At 45.0% G+C, this 21,565-nt stretch overlaps 1 protein-coding gene across 1 annotated transcript in view; it reads left to right on the top strand.

Moving 5' to 3' along the window:
* Nucleotides 1–1,064: 1,064 nt before the first annotated feature.
* SPHKAP (SPHK1 interactor, AKAP domain containing) overlaps nucleotides 1,065–21,565 on the top strand; it is a 475,388-nt gene continuing 454,887 nt past the window's right edge. The window contains exon 1 of the mRNA XM_073674429.1: nucleotides 1,065–1,218. Within this exon, the coding sequence (XP_073530530.1) occupies nucleotides 1,196–1,218 (23 nt within the window). The 5' untranslated portion in view covers nucleotides 1,065–1,195. The remainder of the gene's footprint in view (nucleotides 1,219–21,565) is intronic.

Genomic DNA, 21,565 nt, shown 5'->3' with positions numbered 1-21,565 from the left:
TCTGCCTATACACGCACGTAGGCAGAGGCTTGCCAGTCACTGACAGTGGGTAGGTAGAAGCCGCAGGGGATCTGCCTTTTTCGACTAGTCACCCTTGCGGCTTGGTCTCCGGCAGATATTAAAATTATGTTTTCTCTGATACACTGCAGCATTTCTGAGTCAAACATACGTGGCTGAGATCATACAGCAAGTGCCTGATACATGCTGCCCACGGTTTCGTGCAGAATGTATCACCTGACAGGTTACCTTTAAAGATGAGTGTTTCCCCGTGACCTGATATATTTGCTATAGTTTTCATCGCAAATTAGTGTAAATTTTAGTAAATATCTCCCACCAGCTAATTACTGATGTAGATTTCAGTTGATGTATATTCACTTATTTTATGTGATCCACTTAATAAATTTTGCGTGCTGTACTCTCTATGACCTTCCTCCCTATGACTGTCGGGGGAAGCTCTTGGCTTGGTGTAAAAACTTTGGCGGAGGGCCAATCCATTGCCATATTTAATGACAAGATTAAAAAAAAACTAACATTTAATAGGAATTTCCAATACTCTGGACTTCTTCTATTTGTAGTGAATGTGGATGGTCACCCCAAGAATTGTACTGAGGATCGTGGTGTGGGGGACTCGTGTATATAGAAGAAATGTAAAACATTTACTCCGTCTCCCAATATATCTATATCTGATCTGTAATATGGGTTGAAGGCTAAGCTACACTTCACAGAAATGAAAAGTGAATGGATTTATTGTTATTCTGAGCAGTTTATTACTTAATCGAACCCATTTTCAATGTGGGATCATCAGCGGGTTTGACTATGATGAATAACCCATCAAATCAAATTCTTCTTAAACTCCATTTTGATTTATGAGAATTAGTGCAAGTGATCACAGGGTCACCTTGTAACTCTTCCCATCATATTGCGCCTTCTTCATCCTCCGTGAGTTCTTTATATCGTGGTGACATTGAATATTCTTGCTGCATTCCTATATATCCGGCTGCAGAGGGGTTAAAGAAAACTGCCTTGCTCACATCTTCTCCTGTGACTCATCTGTGTGTAGATGGAAGGAGTGGCTTTGCTCCTGTATCTGAGGATTCAGTAAAGCTTCACTACCAGCAGAGAGAGTTGCTTGAAGTGTTTCTGTAGCCTGTGCTGTAATACTGTACAGTCATCCCCGGATGCTGCGCTCCTAAAGATGTGCTCCTGCGCATCCCACAGGTAAGACTGGTCCCTAGCCTCTTCTACCATGTTCTTATAAACTGGGCATTAACTTGGCAAACTTCATTCTTTTATCCATACCCCCTACCTTTCTTCTAGATCACAAACTTCCATCTTTTTTTAGATATCCTATAGTCCATACGGAATAATTTGTGCAAACGACTTGAACCGCATTTTTTTTTTATCATTATCATTTTAGCTCGGTTGTTAAGTGAATTTGCTATTTTATTCTTTTTTTTCATTGCAAATCGGTTTTGTAAAATTTGAGACTTTAAAAGATTAGAAATGCCTTGAAAAATGAAGTTGCAATATGTCCAAATATTGCCTTTATTTCCAAAGCAATTGCAAGTGCATCCCTATTGTGTCGAAAGCTGTATGTGGTCGTGTACAAGTCTGTGCAATAGTAGTCAAAGCTACAGGAATTGTGTTACATTTAATAGTGAAGTAAGACGAAAGAATTCCTCTAATCTCCCGTTCAGTTTGCCATGTGGGGATTAGAATTTAGTCTATTCATTTAGGAAATATTTTTGTCTTCGCGCTGTCGACAGCCTAATGAGGATTATTATGTCTGAGGTTTCTTGAAAACCTGAGTTGCACTTTACTGGAATGCTTTCTTGGATCTTATATATTTCCGATGTAATCACAAGTGCACGGACATATCGTAGGTACCAGCTAATAAGTGCGGCAGGAGAGACTGCATCTTACATATGTTCCTCGTTTACTGAAATAAGCTAATGTGGAATGTGCTGTCACAGTGCTGCTTTTCTCTGCAAGTTGATTCCACCTGTCAATATCTCTTGTGCCAAGTAATTGCAAAGTCATTTATCAAGCTGTGCTATCCATGGAGAATTACAGCATTAGCTCCGATTGCAGGAAGTTCTTGTGGAGTCAGATGATCGGTGCCATTAGTTCTACCTAAGTATTCCGTATATATTTCTACAAAAAGGCAAATTGATTATAATCCCATTATATATTCTCACCATTCTAGACGAGCAATCTATAAACTGTTGTGTGAGGCTTAGGCTAAAATTTGGAAAGGTTTTTAATCCCAGTCAAGCAATTTCTAAATCCCAGCACCAGATAATTTAGTGCATGTACATCTGTCTCTGGAGCTTTAAATTCCGTTTGCATGGTGTGAAATGTGATTATATACCCAAAGGTAGCACCGTCTGAAGGACGGATGAAAGAAATAGATGAATGTTCCGTGAACCATTTATCCCAGGAGCTGAGAACAGTTCTCGGCAAAATATAAATAACTCTTTTTCATCTCAATTGTTTGCTTTGAAAACAGTTTCCTTTGTATTGCAGTAAAATCACTACTTTCCACCTGTCTCCTTCTCCCTAATTAATTACTCCATCTCCTCCCATTGTCCCAGATATTAATTTGTTATGGAATGTAGAATTCTACAAACCAATGAACTTTCTAAACACCTCTTCCACTAATTTACATAGTCCCACTATTAACCAGCACAGAATCACATGATCCAATGGCTACACATAGACCCTTCAATCCCATTGTACCTTAAAATACAAAAAAAAATTCCATTTAGATATGGCCCAGCTTATACTTTCTACATAAGAGTGTCAAAATCAAGTAAGTCACATTTTTGTTGCTACCCAGTGGCTCAGAAATATATGGATCACTGTTTAAGAAAGCCCCACAGATTTATTCAGATGTATGAAAAATCTTTAATAGTTACAATTTATAGACATGTGTTACCGCAGTTCTGTGTATTTTTACCAATAACATAAGCATATTGCTTAAGATAGATTTGATAAAAGCAGCATCAGAACTAAGGAGTCATCTTATAAGACCAAAGGTCTTCATACACATTAAAGTTGTCCAAACCTACCACCATCTAAGGTATAGGGAGCCTAAAACTTCTCCAACGAACGGTTGATGTTGAGAGATAGAAGGATCGGGCATATTCTATTTTAATATCCAATCATTTTGTTCTCCAGGAAATAAACCCCTGACTGAGCTGTCTGGCAACAGCTTTCTCCCATCTTCCCATTGAAAAGCCTATGAACGATTGGACAAGTCTAATATTCATGGGTATAAAGGAGCCAAGAGAGATAGCCATCAGTCGAACAAGCATTTGGTCAACTCAACAGCTATCTATGGCGTATGGGCCTATTAAGACAAACAACTTACTAGCCTAATGGTGGTCTATGCAGCCAGTACTGCCAAGGACATAATAGCCTTAAAGAAGCCCTCCCATGAAGATTTTTTTAAATTTGTGTATATGTGTATGTAGTGTGATTGTATGTGTTAATATGCTCACCTACCACAGCCTTCACCAGTATCCAGAGCTGTTCTGCTCCTCTTCTCAGTGACTCTGCAGACTCTATGGGTCACTCTATGTTCTATGCATGAGTCGGAAGTCTCTTTTACAATGGAGGTCTATGGAGTCTTGCTCTGACACTCCATAGGCTTACATTGTGAAAGTCACATGTGGGTCACCCAGAGAGTAGTGTGACTCAGAGACCCTGAAGTGCAGTGATGTCACTGAGAAGAGGAGCAGAACGGTACTGGATCCCAGAAAAGGCAGCAATAATTGAATATATTAATACACTCACACTACACTGCATACAAATGTAGACAAATTTAGTAAAAAATAAATCTTCGTGGGAGGTCTTATTTAACTGCACACATATGAACATTACAGATATGCCTTCAGAATTATATATTGGGGGAGAGGGTACATCTCCTAATTAAAAGAATCTGCCAAAAAATGGCTTCTTTGCACTAACATGATAAAACAGTTGTTCTCACTAAATGACCTAAAAAGGGCCAAAATGCCAAATACTTCCACACAATCATGCAAAAAAAAAACTCCACTGCATTTTTTTCACTCTCGCGAAAGATCATTTTGGCCCCAATATCAATTCACTCATTGGAATAAACTTCATTAAATCTTACATGGCCTTTGGCACCTCCATACTATGGTAAATAGAGCAGGTAAAAGTGAAGACATTTTGGTGACGTACCATGTAAGGCAATAATATTATAGAATGAAACCCAAAGCACTCAGTTGCATTTACTAGAGTTTGAGTTTTGTCCTCAAGGGGCATCATACACCAATCATCCAATCATATCAGGAATCTTTAGGATATCTTTAAACCTTAGACAGGAATTCAGTCTTCTACAAATGTGTTTGTTCCACTACTTTCAACTATGACAAGCATGCGTGTGACAATTTGGTAACGATACTGCCAAGTTAATCTGTGGTCGCCTGGTCCATTTATACAACTATTTTAGCAAAACTGACGTAAGCTCTAGAGAAATCATATGAGCAATGGAGACATTTCAGGCCTTAAGGACCATTATATGCAGGAATTGGCCTCCACATGGAGATTTGTTGTGATCAGCAATACTTGTCTAGATGTAAAAGGGAATATAGAGCTTTATTGGACATGATCTGGGAATGCCAGTTATGAATTCCTACTGGTCGCATATCCATTCACTGTTGAATACTAAATTGGACTTCCCTAGAGTCTCCTCCACAGCTTCAAGCCTCTTGGGTCAGGCGATTGACTTTCTTCCAACAAAACATAGCAAAATTCTATATAGACTTGTAACTCTTTATGATAGAAAAGACATTTTTTAATTGGAAATTCCCTAAAATACCATTAACTAGCCACTGTATTCAATTAATTTATACTGCTTTGCCCACATATAAGTTAAAAGAATTCTGCCTGAGGGACCCTAGACCATGACAAATCAGGGACCCATGACTAAATGTCCAAACATCCATAGTGAAGCGTTACTAGCTTATTAATGGTGTAAATTATATAATTGAGCTGTTAACACGAGTATGAAGTTAGACATGGACCCCTTTATGACTATAATTTCTGTGTTACCTCTGCATTTGGTGTGTCACTGTTCATTACTTTATTGATGGCTTTGGAAATCTAGATTTGTGTTGGTTTCTGGTGCAGGCGGCTGTATGATAACTTTCTCTCTCTATTCTTGTTACTTGAAAATGCGAAGGTAAATGCTATTAAAGTAATACAGTATAGAAAAGTATTGATCATTCCAGTAAACAAAACTGCTACATGAAACATGTTAAGTAATGACACTAGCCGGTTTGTATACGTCCAGTTCCATATGTTTCAATTCCATTGCATTAGGTTTTAGCGATCATCCTTTCAGAGCTGAATCAAGGTTGTAAGGGCCCTGGGGAAAAACTCTATGACGGCCTCCTCTTCCTTATCATTTGAGAGAGAGAGAAAAGCAGATTGCAATCAATGCACTGTCCATGATAAAGTAGCAGTGGTTCCATAATCTGTCACATTGAACCTGGTATCTGGCTGCACGTTATGGAGCAGAAGAAGCTAAACAGATTGATATATGGTTCTGTTAGAAAATAATTAGTGTAGGTAGTATATTTCTGCTCAACATTTAAGAGTCCAGTAGGTAGTCCCATCATAGGATCGCCCACTGGACTCCTAAGAATAGAAAAGGCAGGGATGTACTAACTCTACTCTTAGCACAATTAGTACATTCCTGCTCTTTCTATGCTTAGGAGTCCAGTAGGCGGTCCAACATAGGATTGCCCACTGGACTCCTAAGCACGGAAAGAACAGAAATGTACTAATCACAGCAATTATTTTTTCATAAAACTATACAACTATTTGCTCTGTACCCACAGAAATGTCTTCTTGTAGATAAGACATATACAATGTGATGGGTTCCATTTAAAGAGAGTCTCTCTCACCCGAAATGTAAATTAAACTAAACAGTTATATAGGAGCAACTATGAAATTCATATTAGCAGTAGATATTGTATTGCTGTTATTACTATTAAAACTTGCTTTATTCCATTTACAAATGAGTTGCACCATTGGCATTGTCAAGAGCTTGGTGCAGTGTAATGCCCCCCTTAAAGCGAATCTGTTACCAGGTTTTTTGCTATGTAATCTGAAAGCAGCAGCATGTATAGAAAGAGACCCTGATTCCAGCAACATGTCACTTACTGGTCTGCATGTTATCATTTTGATAAAATCACAGTTTTCTCTGCTGCAGATCTACCAGTTCTCTGAATGCTGAGCTCTGTATAACCCCACCCATACCACTGATTGGCAGCTTTCTGTGTACACTGTGCATAGGCAGAACGCTGTTAATCAGTAATGGGACGGGGTTACACAGAGCTGGAGGACTACATGGCACAAGACAACTAGTCTTCTATTGATATTCTCCTGCTAATAAAACACTGATTTTATTGAAACTGCAACAAGCTACATTATGCTGCTCTCAGGTCACATAGTAAAAACCTGCTGACAGATTCTCTCTAATCTACATAATGAGTAGTTTACTGATTCTTACTGCTCACTATATAAATCAAAAGAGCATAAAGTTTCACCAAGCTCTTGGCCACGCCAAGGGTGCACCAAAACCCCCTAATTTGCATATGGCAGAATTCAAGTTTTAAAAGTAATTACAGCAGTGACATATATACTGCTTATAGGGGCTAGTCCCCTATACAACTGTTTAATTAGTTTAATTTGCATTTCAGGGGTGACAGACTCCCTTTAAATGTTGAGAGCCCTAAGTAAATGATTTTTTGTCTGTTCTTAAGTCCAGCCCTATATCCTTTATTATTGCTTTGCCAAATTATTGAGGTTTTGGAACTCAATGAAACAGAGAATTTTTAATGATGTGATAAAAGTTGAGGTCTCATTGGTTGAGTTCTGATCAGGAGATATTTTAACTATTCGTTTTGGAGCCCGAGGTTTCTATTGACTTAAAAGCAGAGGCTTACAAACTAACAAGGGAATTATTCAATATAAAGTACATTCTCAATATTTGGGTCCCAATTCATCATTGCTTTTATACTTTTTTTCTGGCATAAAGATTATGCTTATAGTGACTTTTATGTTTGCACTTTATTCCTTATATATTATTTATTTTGCACCTTTTTTAAGTCAACTTAAATTTGTTTTGTATGTTTTTTTTGTTACTATGGCCCTGTATTGGTTATTCAGACAATCTAGCCAAATTCATCATTTGTGATATTTCAATATTTCATAAAATGTTAATGTGTCACTGAAATCCAGTATGGCAGTAGACTATAAAATCTGTCTTTTTTAGGTTTTTTTTTTACATAGTTGAAGTCTGTTAAAAGATTGTGACTTTTAAATCTAAAAGGCCACATTTTGATCGAACACATCAAGACAAAAAAAAGAAAAATCACTTAAAGTCATGTCAGTTGGAGCATGTAAACTGCCCCCAGGTTGATGTTAGTGATGCAGTGTGCATCATTAACACGCTTTTTTGCATTAAGATCGGCGCTATAATCTTTTGTAAAAAACATTTTATATACTTATACAGCTGCATCTTACTAAATTAGAATATCATAACAAAGTTAATTTATTTCAGTTCTTCAATACAAAAAGTGAAACTCATATATTATATAGAGTCATTACAAACAGAGTGATCTATTTCAAGTGTTTATTTCTGTTAATGTTGATGATTATGGCTTACAGCCAATGAAAACACAAAAGTCATTAGATCAGTAAAATAGAATAAATAACAAAAACACCTGCAAAGGCTTCCTAAGCATTTAAAAAAGGTCCCTTAGTCTGTTTCAGTAGGCTCCATAATCATGGGGAAGACTGCTGACTTGACAGATGTCCAGAAGGCAGTCATTGACACACTCCACAAAATCCCAGAAATCCAATATTCATTTGGAAATCAAGGTCCCAGAGTCTGGAGGAAGAGTGGAGAGGCCACAATCCAAGCTGTTTTAGGTCTAGTGTGAAGTTTCCACAATCAGTGATGGTTTGGGGAGCCTTGTCATCTGCTGGTGTAGGTCCACTGTGTTTTATCAAGACCAAAGTCAGCGCAGCCGTCTACCAGGAAATTTTAGAGCACTTCATGCTTCCCTCAGCCGACAAGCTTTTTGGAGATGGAAATTTCATTCTCCAGCAGGACTTGGCCCCTGTCCACACTGCCAAAAGTACCAATACCTGGTTTAAAAATGACAGTATCACTGTGCTTGATTGGCCAGCAAACTCGCCTGACCTTAACCCCATAGAGAATCTATGGGGTATTGTCAAGAGGAAGATGAGAGACACCAGACCCAACAATGCAGAGGAGATGAAGGCTGCTATCAAAGCAACCTGGGCTTCCATAACACCTCAGCAGTGCCACAGGCTGATCACCTCCATGCCACGCCGCATTGATGCAGTAATTGATGCAAAAGGAGCCCCGACCAAGTAGATGACTTTTGTGTTTTCATTGGCTGTAAACCATAATCATCAACATTAACAGAAATAAACACTTGAAATAGATCACTCTGTCTGTAATGACTCTATATAATATAGGAGTTTCACTTTTTGTATTGAAGAACTGAAATAAATTAACTTTTTGGTGATATTCTAATTTAGTGAGATACACCTGTATCTTACTTGCTTGTTTAGTCATAGGGGTGTTCCTTTCTTTATTCAGTCCGGCTTGTTGCCGCCCTCTCAATTTTAATTGTCCCCAGTTTGCGCCGACGTCACATGAAGACTCTTGTTGAAGTCCCACGCTATTGTTAAGTCACGCGTCGCTGTGTGTGCGCAGTGGCGATCGTCTCCCACTCCCAAGCAAGCGAGGGACTTCAACAAGACTATTCATGTAACATCGGCGCAAACCGGGGACAATTCAAATTGAGTGGGTGGTGACAAGCCGGACTGAATAAAGTGAAGGACACCCCTATGACCAAACGAGCAAGTAAGATATAAGTGACGCGCCCCCTGGGACATATTCCTTTTTGAGGGGAATACCCGGCACCGGATCAGATGGGGGGTTGTAGTCTCCGAGCGGCTGTGACCCGGTCCCGTGCCCAGGGCGTCAAGCTCAGTGTGATGTGGCAGTTCTACAGATGTTACTAAAGTTCTTTTGTGTCGACTACGCCACCCGTTGTGATGCGGTCACTGTGGCCGCCGCTGCAGCAGGGTCCGCTGAGGCTGATGGTGGGTGCGCAGCTTGATGAGATAACCCCCAACGGGAGGGGTATAGCCTCAGGGGGGACAGGTGCAGAGGATGGGGGTTGTGGTGGTGCAGTGCAGACGGCAATGAAGACAGAGTCGGGTAGTGCAGTTAAGGGTGTTTACTTACTGCAGATGTTGTACTGGTCACTCCAGCTGCTAGTGACCACCCGAGCCGTGCTGCGTCCACCAGGTCCTGGATCCAGCCAACCCCCAAACAAGTCCGGAGCGTGGCCCTGAGCTCTCCCTCTGTCCTTTCTTCAGCCGTCCCCACCAGTGATCCACCTAGGTCCAGCTCCCTCGGGCCTGCTGTTGGGACACCCTTGGCCTTGGGTTCCCTGACCCTTCATGTGGTGTGCCTTCGGGGTGAATGTGGTGGGTGGCCGTGGCAGATGCTGCCCACGGCCTCCGGTCTCTGGCTGGGGATTGTTTTTACCCCCACCAGTTTGGGTTCCGGTACCCTTTTGCTGACTCCTCACCCGGTGCTCTAATTTGGGTTCTTGGGTCCCTTCAGTCTTCCCCCTCTGGGTCTTTCTCTGCTCCACTCTCTCTCTCTCCAGGGCTGCTGTTTCCTTCTCTCTGCTGATTTGTTCTCTGCATCAGACAGGCTCCTCTCCAACTGACTTGTTCTCTACAACTGACCCTGATTCTAGTTGGTGCCCACCTTATATATCCCTCTATGTGTGAGCTCAGGTGACCAGCACCCAATGAGCTCCTATCACTACCCAGACTGCTCCCCCTATCTGCCCCTACACTACATGGGATGTACCACCCCCCTCCCACTCCAGCCAGGAACAGACTCGGTCGTACCTGCACATTTCTAAGTGGGAGTACCGTTGGTCTGTTCCTCGGAAATGGGATGTATGTAGTGCATGCAGCCTACCGAGCTCAGTCCCACACTCCATCCTTACCCGGGAGTGGAATATCACACCTCTGGGTTGAGGTGCAATACCCCTGTAGCAGCCGAATCCTCAGGGTGCCACATTCCCCCCTGGTAAATCACAGCACGTCCTCGGGCTGTAAGACAAAAACACCATAAAACATACAATTTTTTTTTTTTTTTTTCATAAACAACATAAAACATATAAAACAACATTATATATATATATAAAACATTCTCGTCGCCTCAGGCTCCTCCTCCGGTCACTGTGCAACGTGTGTCCGGGAAAAGTGCGACAGTCTCTTAGAAAAACTGGTTTTCCTATAAAACCAGTAGGGGGCGCTTTAGGAAGCGCAACTATATACAGGGAAGTTGGCCGCTCTCAGTCCTCGGCCAGGTAGAGGGAAGGGAATGGCTGCTCACAGTCCTCAGCCTGTAGGATGAAGGGGTTAACGGGTAAACAGTTCACTGGTCCCAACGGGGACTATTTTAGCAGCAACGGTTCACTGTGCCCCGACGGGCAACTATATACAGTCTCTACTCCCGTCCTCAACGACGGCTCCCTCCTGCTTTTTCTTGGTGATATGGTGTTGCTTCAGACCCGTCTGGGTCCTCTGGCTCCTCCTCCCCGTACCGCAACTCCTCCTCCGTCAAGCGGTGTACGTGGAGGGCGTAAGGTCCTTTGGCACACTTGTGCCGGGTGAAAGTGACCTCGTCTCCGACGTAGAGGTCACGGCCTTTGTGACCTTCCGGCAGGTGGGACTCGACGTCTCTGCGGGTCACAAAAACGTCACCGCGGTTGTTACGGTCCCGAATAAAGCCCCACCCATGCTGCGGGTTGAACTTTATCACCGTCCCGATGGTGCGGGGACAGTGCGCTGCACGGGGGTTCCTCCTAGTCCGGCTCTTCTGCTCCGCGCTCCGGATTTGGGCCTGTTGTTCTCTGACCCGCCTCTCCTCCCGTTCTCTCGCAAACTCTGCTAGCTGCTGACGACAACACTCAGTACGCTCAGCGGCGACTGCCCGAGTTTCTCCGGTGAACCCCATCAAATCTTCTCCCGTGGGGTCCCACACGAATTGGGCTTCTTCTAAAGGAGGCGAGACCCGAGTCACGGGCTTCGGAGCCGGGATCAGGGGCTCACACAAGGGCCCTAGTCTTTGTTGCCGCTCCAGCTCACAAAACTCCTCGGGCCAGATAAAGGGCCGCCCGTCCGGCCATGTGAGCTGGCTGAAGAGGTCCTTTCCCAAACTCGGCACCCTTGGTTTTGCGGGTGCGGGCGCAGTGGTGGTGGCGCCCAGGTCGCCCAGGCCTTGCGGCCAGGCCTGGGGCACTTGGAACGTAAAGGGCACCGTTAATACGGCGGCGCCCTGTGCTACCTGGCCTTGCGGCCAGGCCGGAGGCTCCGCGGAGGTAGGGGGCGCTGTTGGTGATGCGGCGCCCGGGGGTACTAGGCCTTGCGACCAGGCTGGTGGTATTTCCTGCTTTGTCACGCTCCGGGTCGAGGCGCGTGACGTCACAGGGGTCGCTGCGGCGGCTTCCGGTCGGGGCCTAGTCCATAGCGGTGACATGGCGGCTACGGGCACAGCAGGGGGACTTTCGGGCTCTGCGACGGGGAGCTGGGGCAGGTGGGCGGATTCACGGTATGGGGTATAAGCGTCCCCTTTACCTGCCTTCATACGTTCGGCTCCCTTCTCAGCGCCGTCTCCGACCTTGGGTCCTCCCGCGTCATCCGTAGAGGCAGTTGGTGTCCTCTCCCAGGGGAGCATGCTCCGTGGACGGGTTCCAGCTTGCTGGGCCATCTCCCGGCTCCACTCCGCCAGTATCTCACGCTGTACCCGGGCCATCCTCCTTGCGAGGCCCTCCAAGGCAGTTTGTGCACCCTCCCGGTCTCGGGGGAGCTGTGCTAGGACCTCCACTAGGCCTAGTGGGGTCGTGGTGTCTAGCAGGCTCCTGACCAACGGGTCGGTGCTGCTCTGCTCTTCTTCCAGCAGGCTCCTGGCCAGCGGGCCGGTGCTGCTCTGCTCTCCTTCCTCGGTCTCTAGCAGACTCCTGGCCAGCGGGCCGGTGCTGTTCTGCTTTCTCTCCATATCCGGGTAAGCTCCTCCGCTACTCCTCGTTAGACCTCTTGCCTCCGGGTGCGCTCGCTCCAGACTGCTCCAGGCGGCACCCATCTTTTCTCTTCTCTTTCGTCTCCTCCCACCTCGAGGGCGGTCCCGGGGCAACTCGGTGACTGTCAGCTCCAGGGGTAGTTCTTTCATGCTGACAGACACCTCCAACATCACAGTCTCTGTTGGTGGGGGCGGTTTCCACTTTTGGCGCCATTTTCTGTCCCGGCCCACGATGGGAGGTGGCCTCTTGCCCTCCTTTGGCACGCCCATAATGGCGTCCGCTGCTCTTCCAAGGCGGGAAATCTGCGGTTTTGGCGGGAAGCGTCGCCCAGTGGCGGGAAACTCTGCAGATGGCGGGAACAAGTTGGAAATGGCGGACAATCGGCGGGAAACGACTGGTGATGGAGTCCGATGGCGAGGACCCTCCGGAACCGGCAGGAGACTTCTTTCTGAGGAAAACTTGCACTTTTCTTCAGGCACGCAGTACCCGGTTGTTGCGGGCACGTAATCCTGCCGACTACGCCAAAGTTGACGCGCCCCCTGGGACATATTCCTTTTTGAGGGGAATACCCGGCACCGGATCAGATGGGGGGTTGTAGTCTCCGAGCGGCTGTGACCCGGTCCCGTGCCCAGGGCGTCAAGCTCAGTGTGATGTGGCAGTTCTACAGATGTTACTAAAGTTCTTTTGTGTCGACTACGCCACCCGTTGTGATGCGGTCACTGTGGCCGCCGCTGCAGCAGGGTCCGCTGAGGCTGATGGTGGGTGCGCAGCTTGATGAGATAACCCCCAACGGGAGGGGTATAGCCTCAGGGGGGACAGGTGCAGAGGATGGGGGTTGTGGTGGTGCAGTGCAGACGGCAATGAAGACAGAGTCGGGTAGTGCAGTTAAGGGTGTTTACTTACTGCAGATGTTGTACTGGTCACTCCAGCTGCTAGTGACCACCCGAGCCGTGCTGCGTCCACCAGGTCCTGGATCCAGCCAACCCCCAAACAAGTCCGGAGCGTGGCCCTGAGCTCTCCCTCTGTCCTTTCTTCAGCCGTCCCCACCAGTGATCCACCTAGGTCCAGCTCCCTCGGGCCTGCTGTTGGGACACCCTTGGCCTTGGGTTCCCTGACCCTTCATGTGGTGTGCCTTCGGGGTGAATGTGGTGGGTGGCCGTGGCAGATGCTGCCCACGGCCTCCGGTCTCTGGCTGGGGATTGTTTTTACCCCCACCAGTTTGGGTTCCGGTACCCTTTTGCTGACTCCTCACCCGGTGCTCTAATTTGGGTTCTTGGGTCCCTTCAGTCTTCCCCCTCTGGGTCTTTCTCTGCTCCACTCTCTCTCTCTCCAGGGCTGCTGTTTCCTTCTCTCTGCTGATTTGTTCTCTGCATCAGACAGGCTCCTCTCCAACTGACTTGTTCTCTACAACTGACCCTGATTCTAGTTGGTGCCCACCTTATATATCCCTCTATGTGTGAGCTCAGGTGACCAGCACCCAATGAGCTCCTATCACTACCCAGACTGCTCCCCCTATCTGCCCCTACACTACATGGGATGTACCACCCCCCTCCCACTCCAGCCAGGAACAGACTCGGTCGTACCTGCACATTTCTAAGTGGGAGTACCGTTGGTCTGTTCCTCGGAAATGGGATGTATGTAGTGCATGCAGCCTACCGAGCTCAGTCCCACACTCCATCCTTACCCGGGAGTGGAATATCACACCTCTGGGTTGAGGTGCAATACCCCTGTAGCAGCCGAATCCTCAGGGTGCCACATAAGTATATAAAGTGTTTCTTACAAAAGATTATAGAGCCGATTTTAATGCAAAAAGCGTGTCAGTGATGCATATTGCATCACTAACAACAACCTGGGGGCAATTTACATTCCCCAACTGACATGACAGGTTCCCTTTAATAAAACAGCAAATAATGAATCAGAAACGGCTTTTTGGTTTATTTATTTTGCTTTTCCCTTATAATTCCAGTATTTGACCTCTCCTAATTCTTTGTTACAGTTCTTTCTATTCATTGCAATAAACTTGAAACATTGCTTTTGTGACACATATAAGCTTTTCAGAACTTAATCTATTCCATATCACATAATGGTGCTGCTCTCTGTTGGGGGATTAGGAGCTGCGTCTTCCTCTGTGATGATGTTGTGGGGGAGGACACGCCTGGCTGTACTGAAGAGATATACATGCAAATATGAATATACAGCATTTCGTAAATGTGTCCCCCTGATATAATGAACTGTCAGTGAAAAACGAAACACCATGCGGCTTTCAGGAAAGCAGCTGGAAGGACAACTATATAGAGCGTCTCTTCATATAAATTGGACATGATCTTCCAAAGAATCTCTGAACGGTGGATACATAGCAAGGTGCTGGCCTGACTGCTTGCTGGGGATTAATCTCTGTCATAAGGAGTTACCTTCACTTAGGTGTTCTCCAGTGTTATGTAAATGTAGAACATTCAGTATATTCTTTAATAATAAATCAACTCTGAATAGGGGTGGGATTAGGTTGTGCCCAATGTCTCATAGCCAGAGGCTGCCCGCTGCTCTTTCATCTATTAGAGTCCTCCTAAGTTTATGGCCTACAAAAAAACAGTGATAAATTCTTCTCAAGTGCATTTAAAGGGAACCAAACAGGAGATTTATACTCCCTGAACCATTGTTTGCATGAATCAGACACTGGCTGCGTTATTGCATGTACTGTATGTATCTTTTACTTTGAAAGATAAGATGGGGACTATGTACCTCACATGACCAGCAGAGTTGCCAACTTGACTTTTTCTTTTTTCTTTTTAGACAAAGACCAGAGAACCCCTTTAAATCTATTTTTTAGATTTAGTTTTTTTTTTAAATTTTCTATATTATTATATAGCAAGGAAAATCCTGAAATCCTGCAGTTTTCACTCTAATTATTGTACCTCATAGTATGCTAACACTTTTAGTTGTATAGAGGCCACTTTTCAGCAGTCATCTCATTATCATCAGAATGAGGGCTTGCGCACACCATCGATTATATTGGACGAGTGCTAGCTGTGATTTTCACGGATAGCACTCGGACCCATGAAATTCTTTGGGGCTGTGCACATGTCAGATTTTTTTTTCCCTCAGACCGAGTGGTTTTGAGAAAAAAATCAGAGACATGTCCGAATTTGAGCCGAATATTGGATCAAAATCGGCAATGCAAGTCTATGGTCCGTGAAAAACATCGGACTGCACTCAGATGTCATCCATATGCTGCCCGATTTTCACTTTTTTTTCTCCACCTCTGATCAGAATAATCAGACCATTTTTCTCAGATGGAGAGAAAATTGTCGTATGCGCCTACCCTTAGAGTCAGCTATTATCTGTATTTAGCTAACACAGTATCCACAATTTACAATAGGTAATAGGGACAGCTAAATTTTTCAACCAGGACAGTGACCTCTGCACAGATCACAGTGCATGCCCACAAAACTCTCCAGTGAAAATCAATGAATCATCTCCAGGCTGTAAAGTATATCTCTGAATCTGGTCAGCAGCAGCTAAGGCCAAATGTCAGTCAACCTAATCATGTGCACAAAACAGTCTATAATCAGTAAATGAAAATGTCTAAAAATATGTATTATTACCCAGTTTTGATTAGCAATGTATATGTCTATACGGTATATGTATAAAGCGAGAGATATCAATAGACAAAATAACATGTTCTGTCAGATCTAATCTTCATCTGACTTCCAAAAACAGTTTGTCAGTCAGATCACTGTCGTCATCATAATGGCACAATGAAGATGATGATGAATGATTGTAATGGAAAAATCAATAATGCTCTGTGAAGATCTGAGGTTGTGGGTTGTAATAATCACCAAGGCAGGTTAACGATGCAACTATTTTTTATTCCTTTACGTCCACCATCTCTGGATAGATGCCCCCAGTCCACAAGATTCCCTCCCCGGGGCTGGTAATCCCACTGCCCCTGTACCAGGTGATAATCACTGTCTCCCAACTTTTGGTTGGCTCACAGATTTGGTATCTCCCGCCAGTATAGTCTGTAGTCACAGTCCACGCTCCTCCACAAGGCGGATATCGAAACGACCGAAGCCCATGTATCCAGGAGCAACAGTCCTTAAAGGGGTTTTCCTACAAACAAAAGTTAATTTAAGTTAATGGCTGTGTCTGACCACGTATGGAACATGGTCTGATCATACCACAGCTCCTGGGCAGAGGAAGACGCAAAAGATAATGCAGACATTACAGCAGGGGATCACAGAAGATTCATTTTGTGAGGTAAAACATTTCACTGCCTGTTTTTAAACAATATTTTACCTCAAAAAATGAATCCTCTGCGATCCCGTGCTGTAATGTCTGTATTGCCTTTTGCTTCCTCCCCTTCCCAGGAGTTGTGGCATGTTCCATACACGGTCAGACAGAGACATTGATTAAAATGAACTTTTGTTCGTGGGAAAACCCCTTTAAGTCCTCAAATCCAGACAACAGATCCCTCAATGGTAGTGTGGCGCCCCTGCGGGTTCAGTCGCCACAGAAGTACTGCATCTCACCCAGAGGTGTGGTATCTCACTCTCAGGAAGGAGTACTGCCCGGGACCCTGACACCTGCATCCAACACTACACTACTCCAGACCAGCAGGAAGGGCAAGATGCGTCGCTTTCCTACTGAGCCCTGTCCCTGGCTGGAGTGGGGGGAACCAAAGTAGGGGGAACCATGTAGTGGGTGTGGGTGGAGGAAGTAAATCAGGGGAGCACTTGTTAGGAATAGTATAAAGAGGGAAGCCATCTTGAAAGGACAGTGCAATCTGAGAGAAGTAGTGGGAGCAGGGGCTCTGCAGGAGCTCGGCTCAGGGGGAGGGCCTAGCCAGAGAGGCCCAAGACTGAAGCGAGAGCGAGAGGAGCAGGAGAAAGGCTCCAGGAATGTGAAAGGGATCCCAGGGGTACGGGCAGTGCTGGAGGCCACCCGTACGCCCGAATCTGCCAGGCGGTGGAGGGATTGAGCCGCAGAGGGGACTGGCCCATAACTAGTGAGAATTACAAAGTTCAACTAGAAACTGAAGGCTTCTGTACTTTCAGGGTGCAGTTGCCACATCCGCACTCAAGTCGCCAAAAAGGTAACTACATAGGATCCAGGGAACTCCAGGTTGCCCAGAAAGATCCGAGGATACCGGCTTGGGACATTGTTTGGCGAGGCGCAGGGCAAAAAGGGTGAGGGCCAGCGCAGGAAGATGGCTGATAAGGGGTCCGGTCAGGCACTCTTGAAACACCTGGGAGTTTGCTGAACCCCTGCCTGGTAAACTCAGCGCAACGTGGGAGGTTGTAATCCGGAAAGTGCAACCTGAGGAACTTATCAACTGTGAGTAAACCCTGAAGACTGCACCCCACTGTCTCTGCGAAATTATTGCTGCGCCTTCACCCCCTGCACTACACTGCACCACAACTGCAACAGCAACATTCATAACATCTCAGCACAGCCCTGGAGCTAAGCTCTACCTGTGGAGAGCTAAACCAACTCTGCTGCACTGACATCAGCTCCAGAGGACCTGCTCCGCAGCGGCGGCTCTCTCTAGCTGCATACCACAGGTGGCGTCACGAACTCTATACAAGAACTATAAATCCCCTGTAAATAAACCTCTTTGACCGCCCTGGGTCACGGACCGGGTCACCGCCACTGTGACATCTCCCCTAGCAACGACCGGCCCGGCACCGAGTACCCCACGGCCCAGGGGGCGCGTCATCTTCATGTGGATCCAGCCCCAGCCGGCAATTGATCTCAAAACTCCATAGGCCATGCATGCATGGGCACCAGAACCTCAGCGATAGATCCTCTCCTCTCGACGTCACTCCACTAACTCCTCCACTAAACATATGGCTTAATTGTCCTCCCTCACTGGGATCAGCCCCCTGTATGGGCAGAAATGTTCACACCCTCCCCCCAACAGCTAATTGTGCATTGGTGGAGGTATTTTTTCTCAGGCAGAACCCATCACCTGGGACTGCATTTGAGACCCCCTGTGTGGACGGCTCCACTGGGCCTACTATCCTTATCCACACAGTGGGCCTAGTGGCTGGGAGAACAATGGCTTGAGGCCCCTGGGACACTAACGAGATTAGCGGAATGATTGCTTTCCTTGATTACCAATCTTCGGTCTGGCCTTATGTATGCATAAGATCCAGCATGCATGTCTTCCTCTGCTTACTGTCACTGAATGTAAACATTGATTCCTGAGGCTGAACTGACGAGCAAGCAAATCTCTAATAAAACACAACAATAAGATTGACTTACACGCTGGAAAAAGTCTGCATCCCTTAGAGCCGTGGACTCTGTTCTACGTGCCATGGTCCAATAGTTTTTAAAACAAGGCCAGCTCCTCACACGCTCCATGGCAATTTTTTCTTTTGAGTATAATGTTTTTGGAAAATCCTATAAAAATATTTCAATTTATATATGGTCACATTGGTCAGTTCTGACGAATGAATAGGGAATTATTCGAAGATATTGAGCTAGGCAATACGAAAACCCTAGCTGATGTGGCACTATTTAAAATTATTGTATTATTGAGGATGCTAACAAAAAGTTGTCACATAACACCCTCTGGAATAGGTGATAAATATTTAACTCCCACCAATCACAAAAAATTTAATTCCAAAGTCCCCTATATTGGGCATGTACGACCACTGCTCCATATATTGTTTATAATAATGGTGGTCGCACATGCTCAGTACTGCTTTATTCCCATAGGGGACTTTGGGACCCTCTTCTCAGGCAGCGAGGTATATTATTTTTTGAAGTACTCCGGCGTTTTGGACAAAATGTACTTTGAAGATCCAGCCAGAGACCATAGCCGGAAATGAGACTAGCGCTGTCTCTTCCGGGCTGCAATTCATGTTGCCCGCAGGTTTGTCAGCATGAATTTCCTGAGAGGTTCCCTTTAAAGTTGATATATGCAGCCCTATCCACGGGCAGCATGCATTAGGCACTAGCTGTATGATCTCAGCCGAGTATGTTTGACTCTGAAGCACTGTGCCATTTCAGAAAAAAACATACTTTAAAAGCCGCACGCAGGGAGAGACCTGTCAATACAGGGCAACGGGCGGGAAGAAGCCACCAGGGACCCGCCTGTCTGACTAGTATCCTGTGCTGCTCAGTCCCGAGCAGCTTTTAAAGTCTGGTTTTCACATACCTAGCTGAGCGCATACAGCCAGTGTGTGATACATGCTGCCTATATCTAGGGCTGTTCCCTTTAAGCTTGCCTGGGAGCGGTCTCATTTATAGGAAGGAAGTCTCCTACAATAGATGATGTGAACAAGTTAATGAAGGATGATCACTCATGCTGCTGCTTTTTAAATGATATTTGTCTTCCACATGATTTTCTGTAAAATGCATGAAATGAGGTGAATACATTTCAAGTAATTGATGCCTCCTGCTGCTTTCTGGCACTCAAATCGCAAGGGGGTGAGAGCAGAGACAGCCAGGAAAGCTATGGTAGGACTGCTGGCACTGAATGTAAACAACGGAATCATCGGTGATGGAAAACCACCTCACACTAGTTATGGAAAACAGACCCAAGGGGCCAGAAACCTCCTCTAACAAATCTACAAAGTGTGCGTAACGCTCCCCGGTGATCCACCATGCTGTATTTCTGCTGTGAACCCAGATAGATTTATTCAGCATTCATCCTGTATTTATATTTAGAAATTGCCTTTTTTATTGACACATATTTTATGTTTGTGGCATAAAGTAGGCACATGGCTTAGCATTTCCCAAATGCAATGGGAAAAATGTATTGCTTATGCCAGCTAACAAATTCCATATGGTACAGTAAATGGCAATGAAATGAAATGCTTGGTAATTTTGAGAAACAATATGTAACTTTCATTAATTTGTCATGCTCAGGACTGGAGGTGACAAATATTTGGGTATTACAGATCACTGGCCAATACTATGCCATTGCAAGAACCAAGGTTGAGTAAAGAAATTTTGGAGGCTCAGAGATCTACTAGCCTGATGCAGTTCTCTGTGCAGCCCGAAGGCCAGGTTGTACAGAGAACTGCATCAGGCCAGGCTACAGAGACACAAAACACCAGTATATATACTGTGTTCCAAATTTATTATGCAAATGCTATTTTTCTCTGATTTTCCTAAATGATCGATGCAAATGAGTCAGTATAATGTTCAAGTCATCACCTGTTAGACTAGAAATCAAATTTTGTTGGACAAATCTCCCAATGATAACAGTATTTTATTCAAAACAAAAAAAACCCCTCAAAATGCACTGTTCCAGATTATTATGCAGAACAGAGTTTCCAAACATTTTATAGATTGCAAAGAACTAAAAATGGTCATTTGTTCAATTTGCAGCATTACTGAAATCAAAAGCTTTTTCAAATAAAAACATCTTAAAGGGAACTTGTCATTAGGATTGTGCTAAGTAAACTACATACACTGTCATGTTGGTGCTGTTACACTGATTAAAATTATACCTGGGTTGATGAAATCCGTCCTGTGGTTCTTGTTTAATCTTTGATTGCAGTTATGAGATAATTCGATTCTCGTGCTTCGGGGCGGCCTTTGGCTGAGGCTTTCGTTGGTGCTCTGTTCTTATATTCATCACTGTGGCTTAAATGACAGGTCACTGATCCTTCAATGACCTGCCTCCCATTTTAAATACTGCGCTTGCGCAGTTCATATTGTTGTCTAGTAAAAAAAATGTTTAACTCCAGCAAAATGGCCGAGGATCAATAGATGCTACTGTGCATGCTGGGCGCCAGCGCCATTTTGTTGGAGTAAAAAAATGTTTTAGCTCCAGCACAATGGTCGCGGCGCATGCGCAGTAGGCAAGCGATAGCTGCTACTGCGCAAGATTAAACAAGAACCACAGGACGGATTTCATCAACCCAGGTATCATTTTAATCAGTGTAACGGCGCCCACCTGACAGTGTATGTAGTTTACTTAGCACAATCCTGCTGACAAGTTCCCTTTTACAGGCCAAGTTACATGTTAACATAGGACCCCTTCTTTGATATCACCTTCACAATTTTTTGGATAGTTGCTGCTTGAATTTCTTTGCAGGATGTCAGAATAGCCTCCCAGAGCTGCTGTTCTGGTGTGAACTGCCTCCCACCCTCATAGATCTTTTGCTTGAGGATACTGCAAAAGGTTCTCACTAGGGTTGAGCCCAGGGGAGGATGGAGGCTACCCCATGAATTTTTCTCCATTTATGCCAATAGAAGCCAATGATTCAGAGGTTTTCTCTGCAGCATGAGATGGTACATTGTCACGCATGAAGATGATTTTGCAACAGTTCTTCTTTTAATACCATGAAAGAAAGTGGTCAGTCAGAAACTCTATACTTTGCTGAGGTCATTTTCACTCTATCAAGCGGCATACCAGCACTCTC

The sequence above is a fragment of the Phyllobates terribilis genome, unplaced genomic scaffold, assembly GCF_046119375.1.
Source record: "Phyllobates terribilis strain yellow unplaced genomic scaffold, ASM4611937v1 Scaffold_3__8_contigs__length_932513732, whole genome shotgun sequence".
In the NCBI taxonomy this organism is placed as follows: Eukaryota; Metazoa; Chordata; class Amphibia; order Anura; family Dendrobatidae; genus Phyllobates; species Phyllobates terribilis.
Note: the sequence above shows the minus strand (reverse complement) of the source record. Positions and strands in the feature narration are given on the sequence as shown.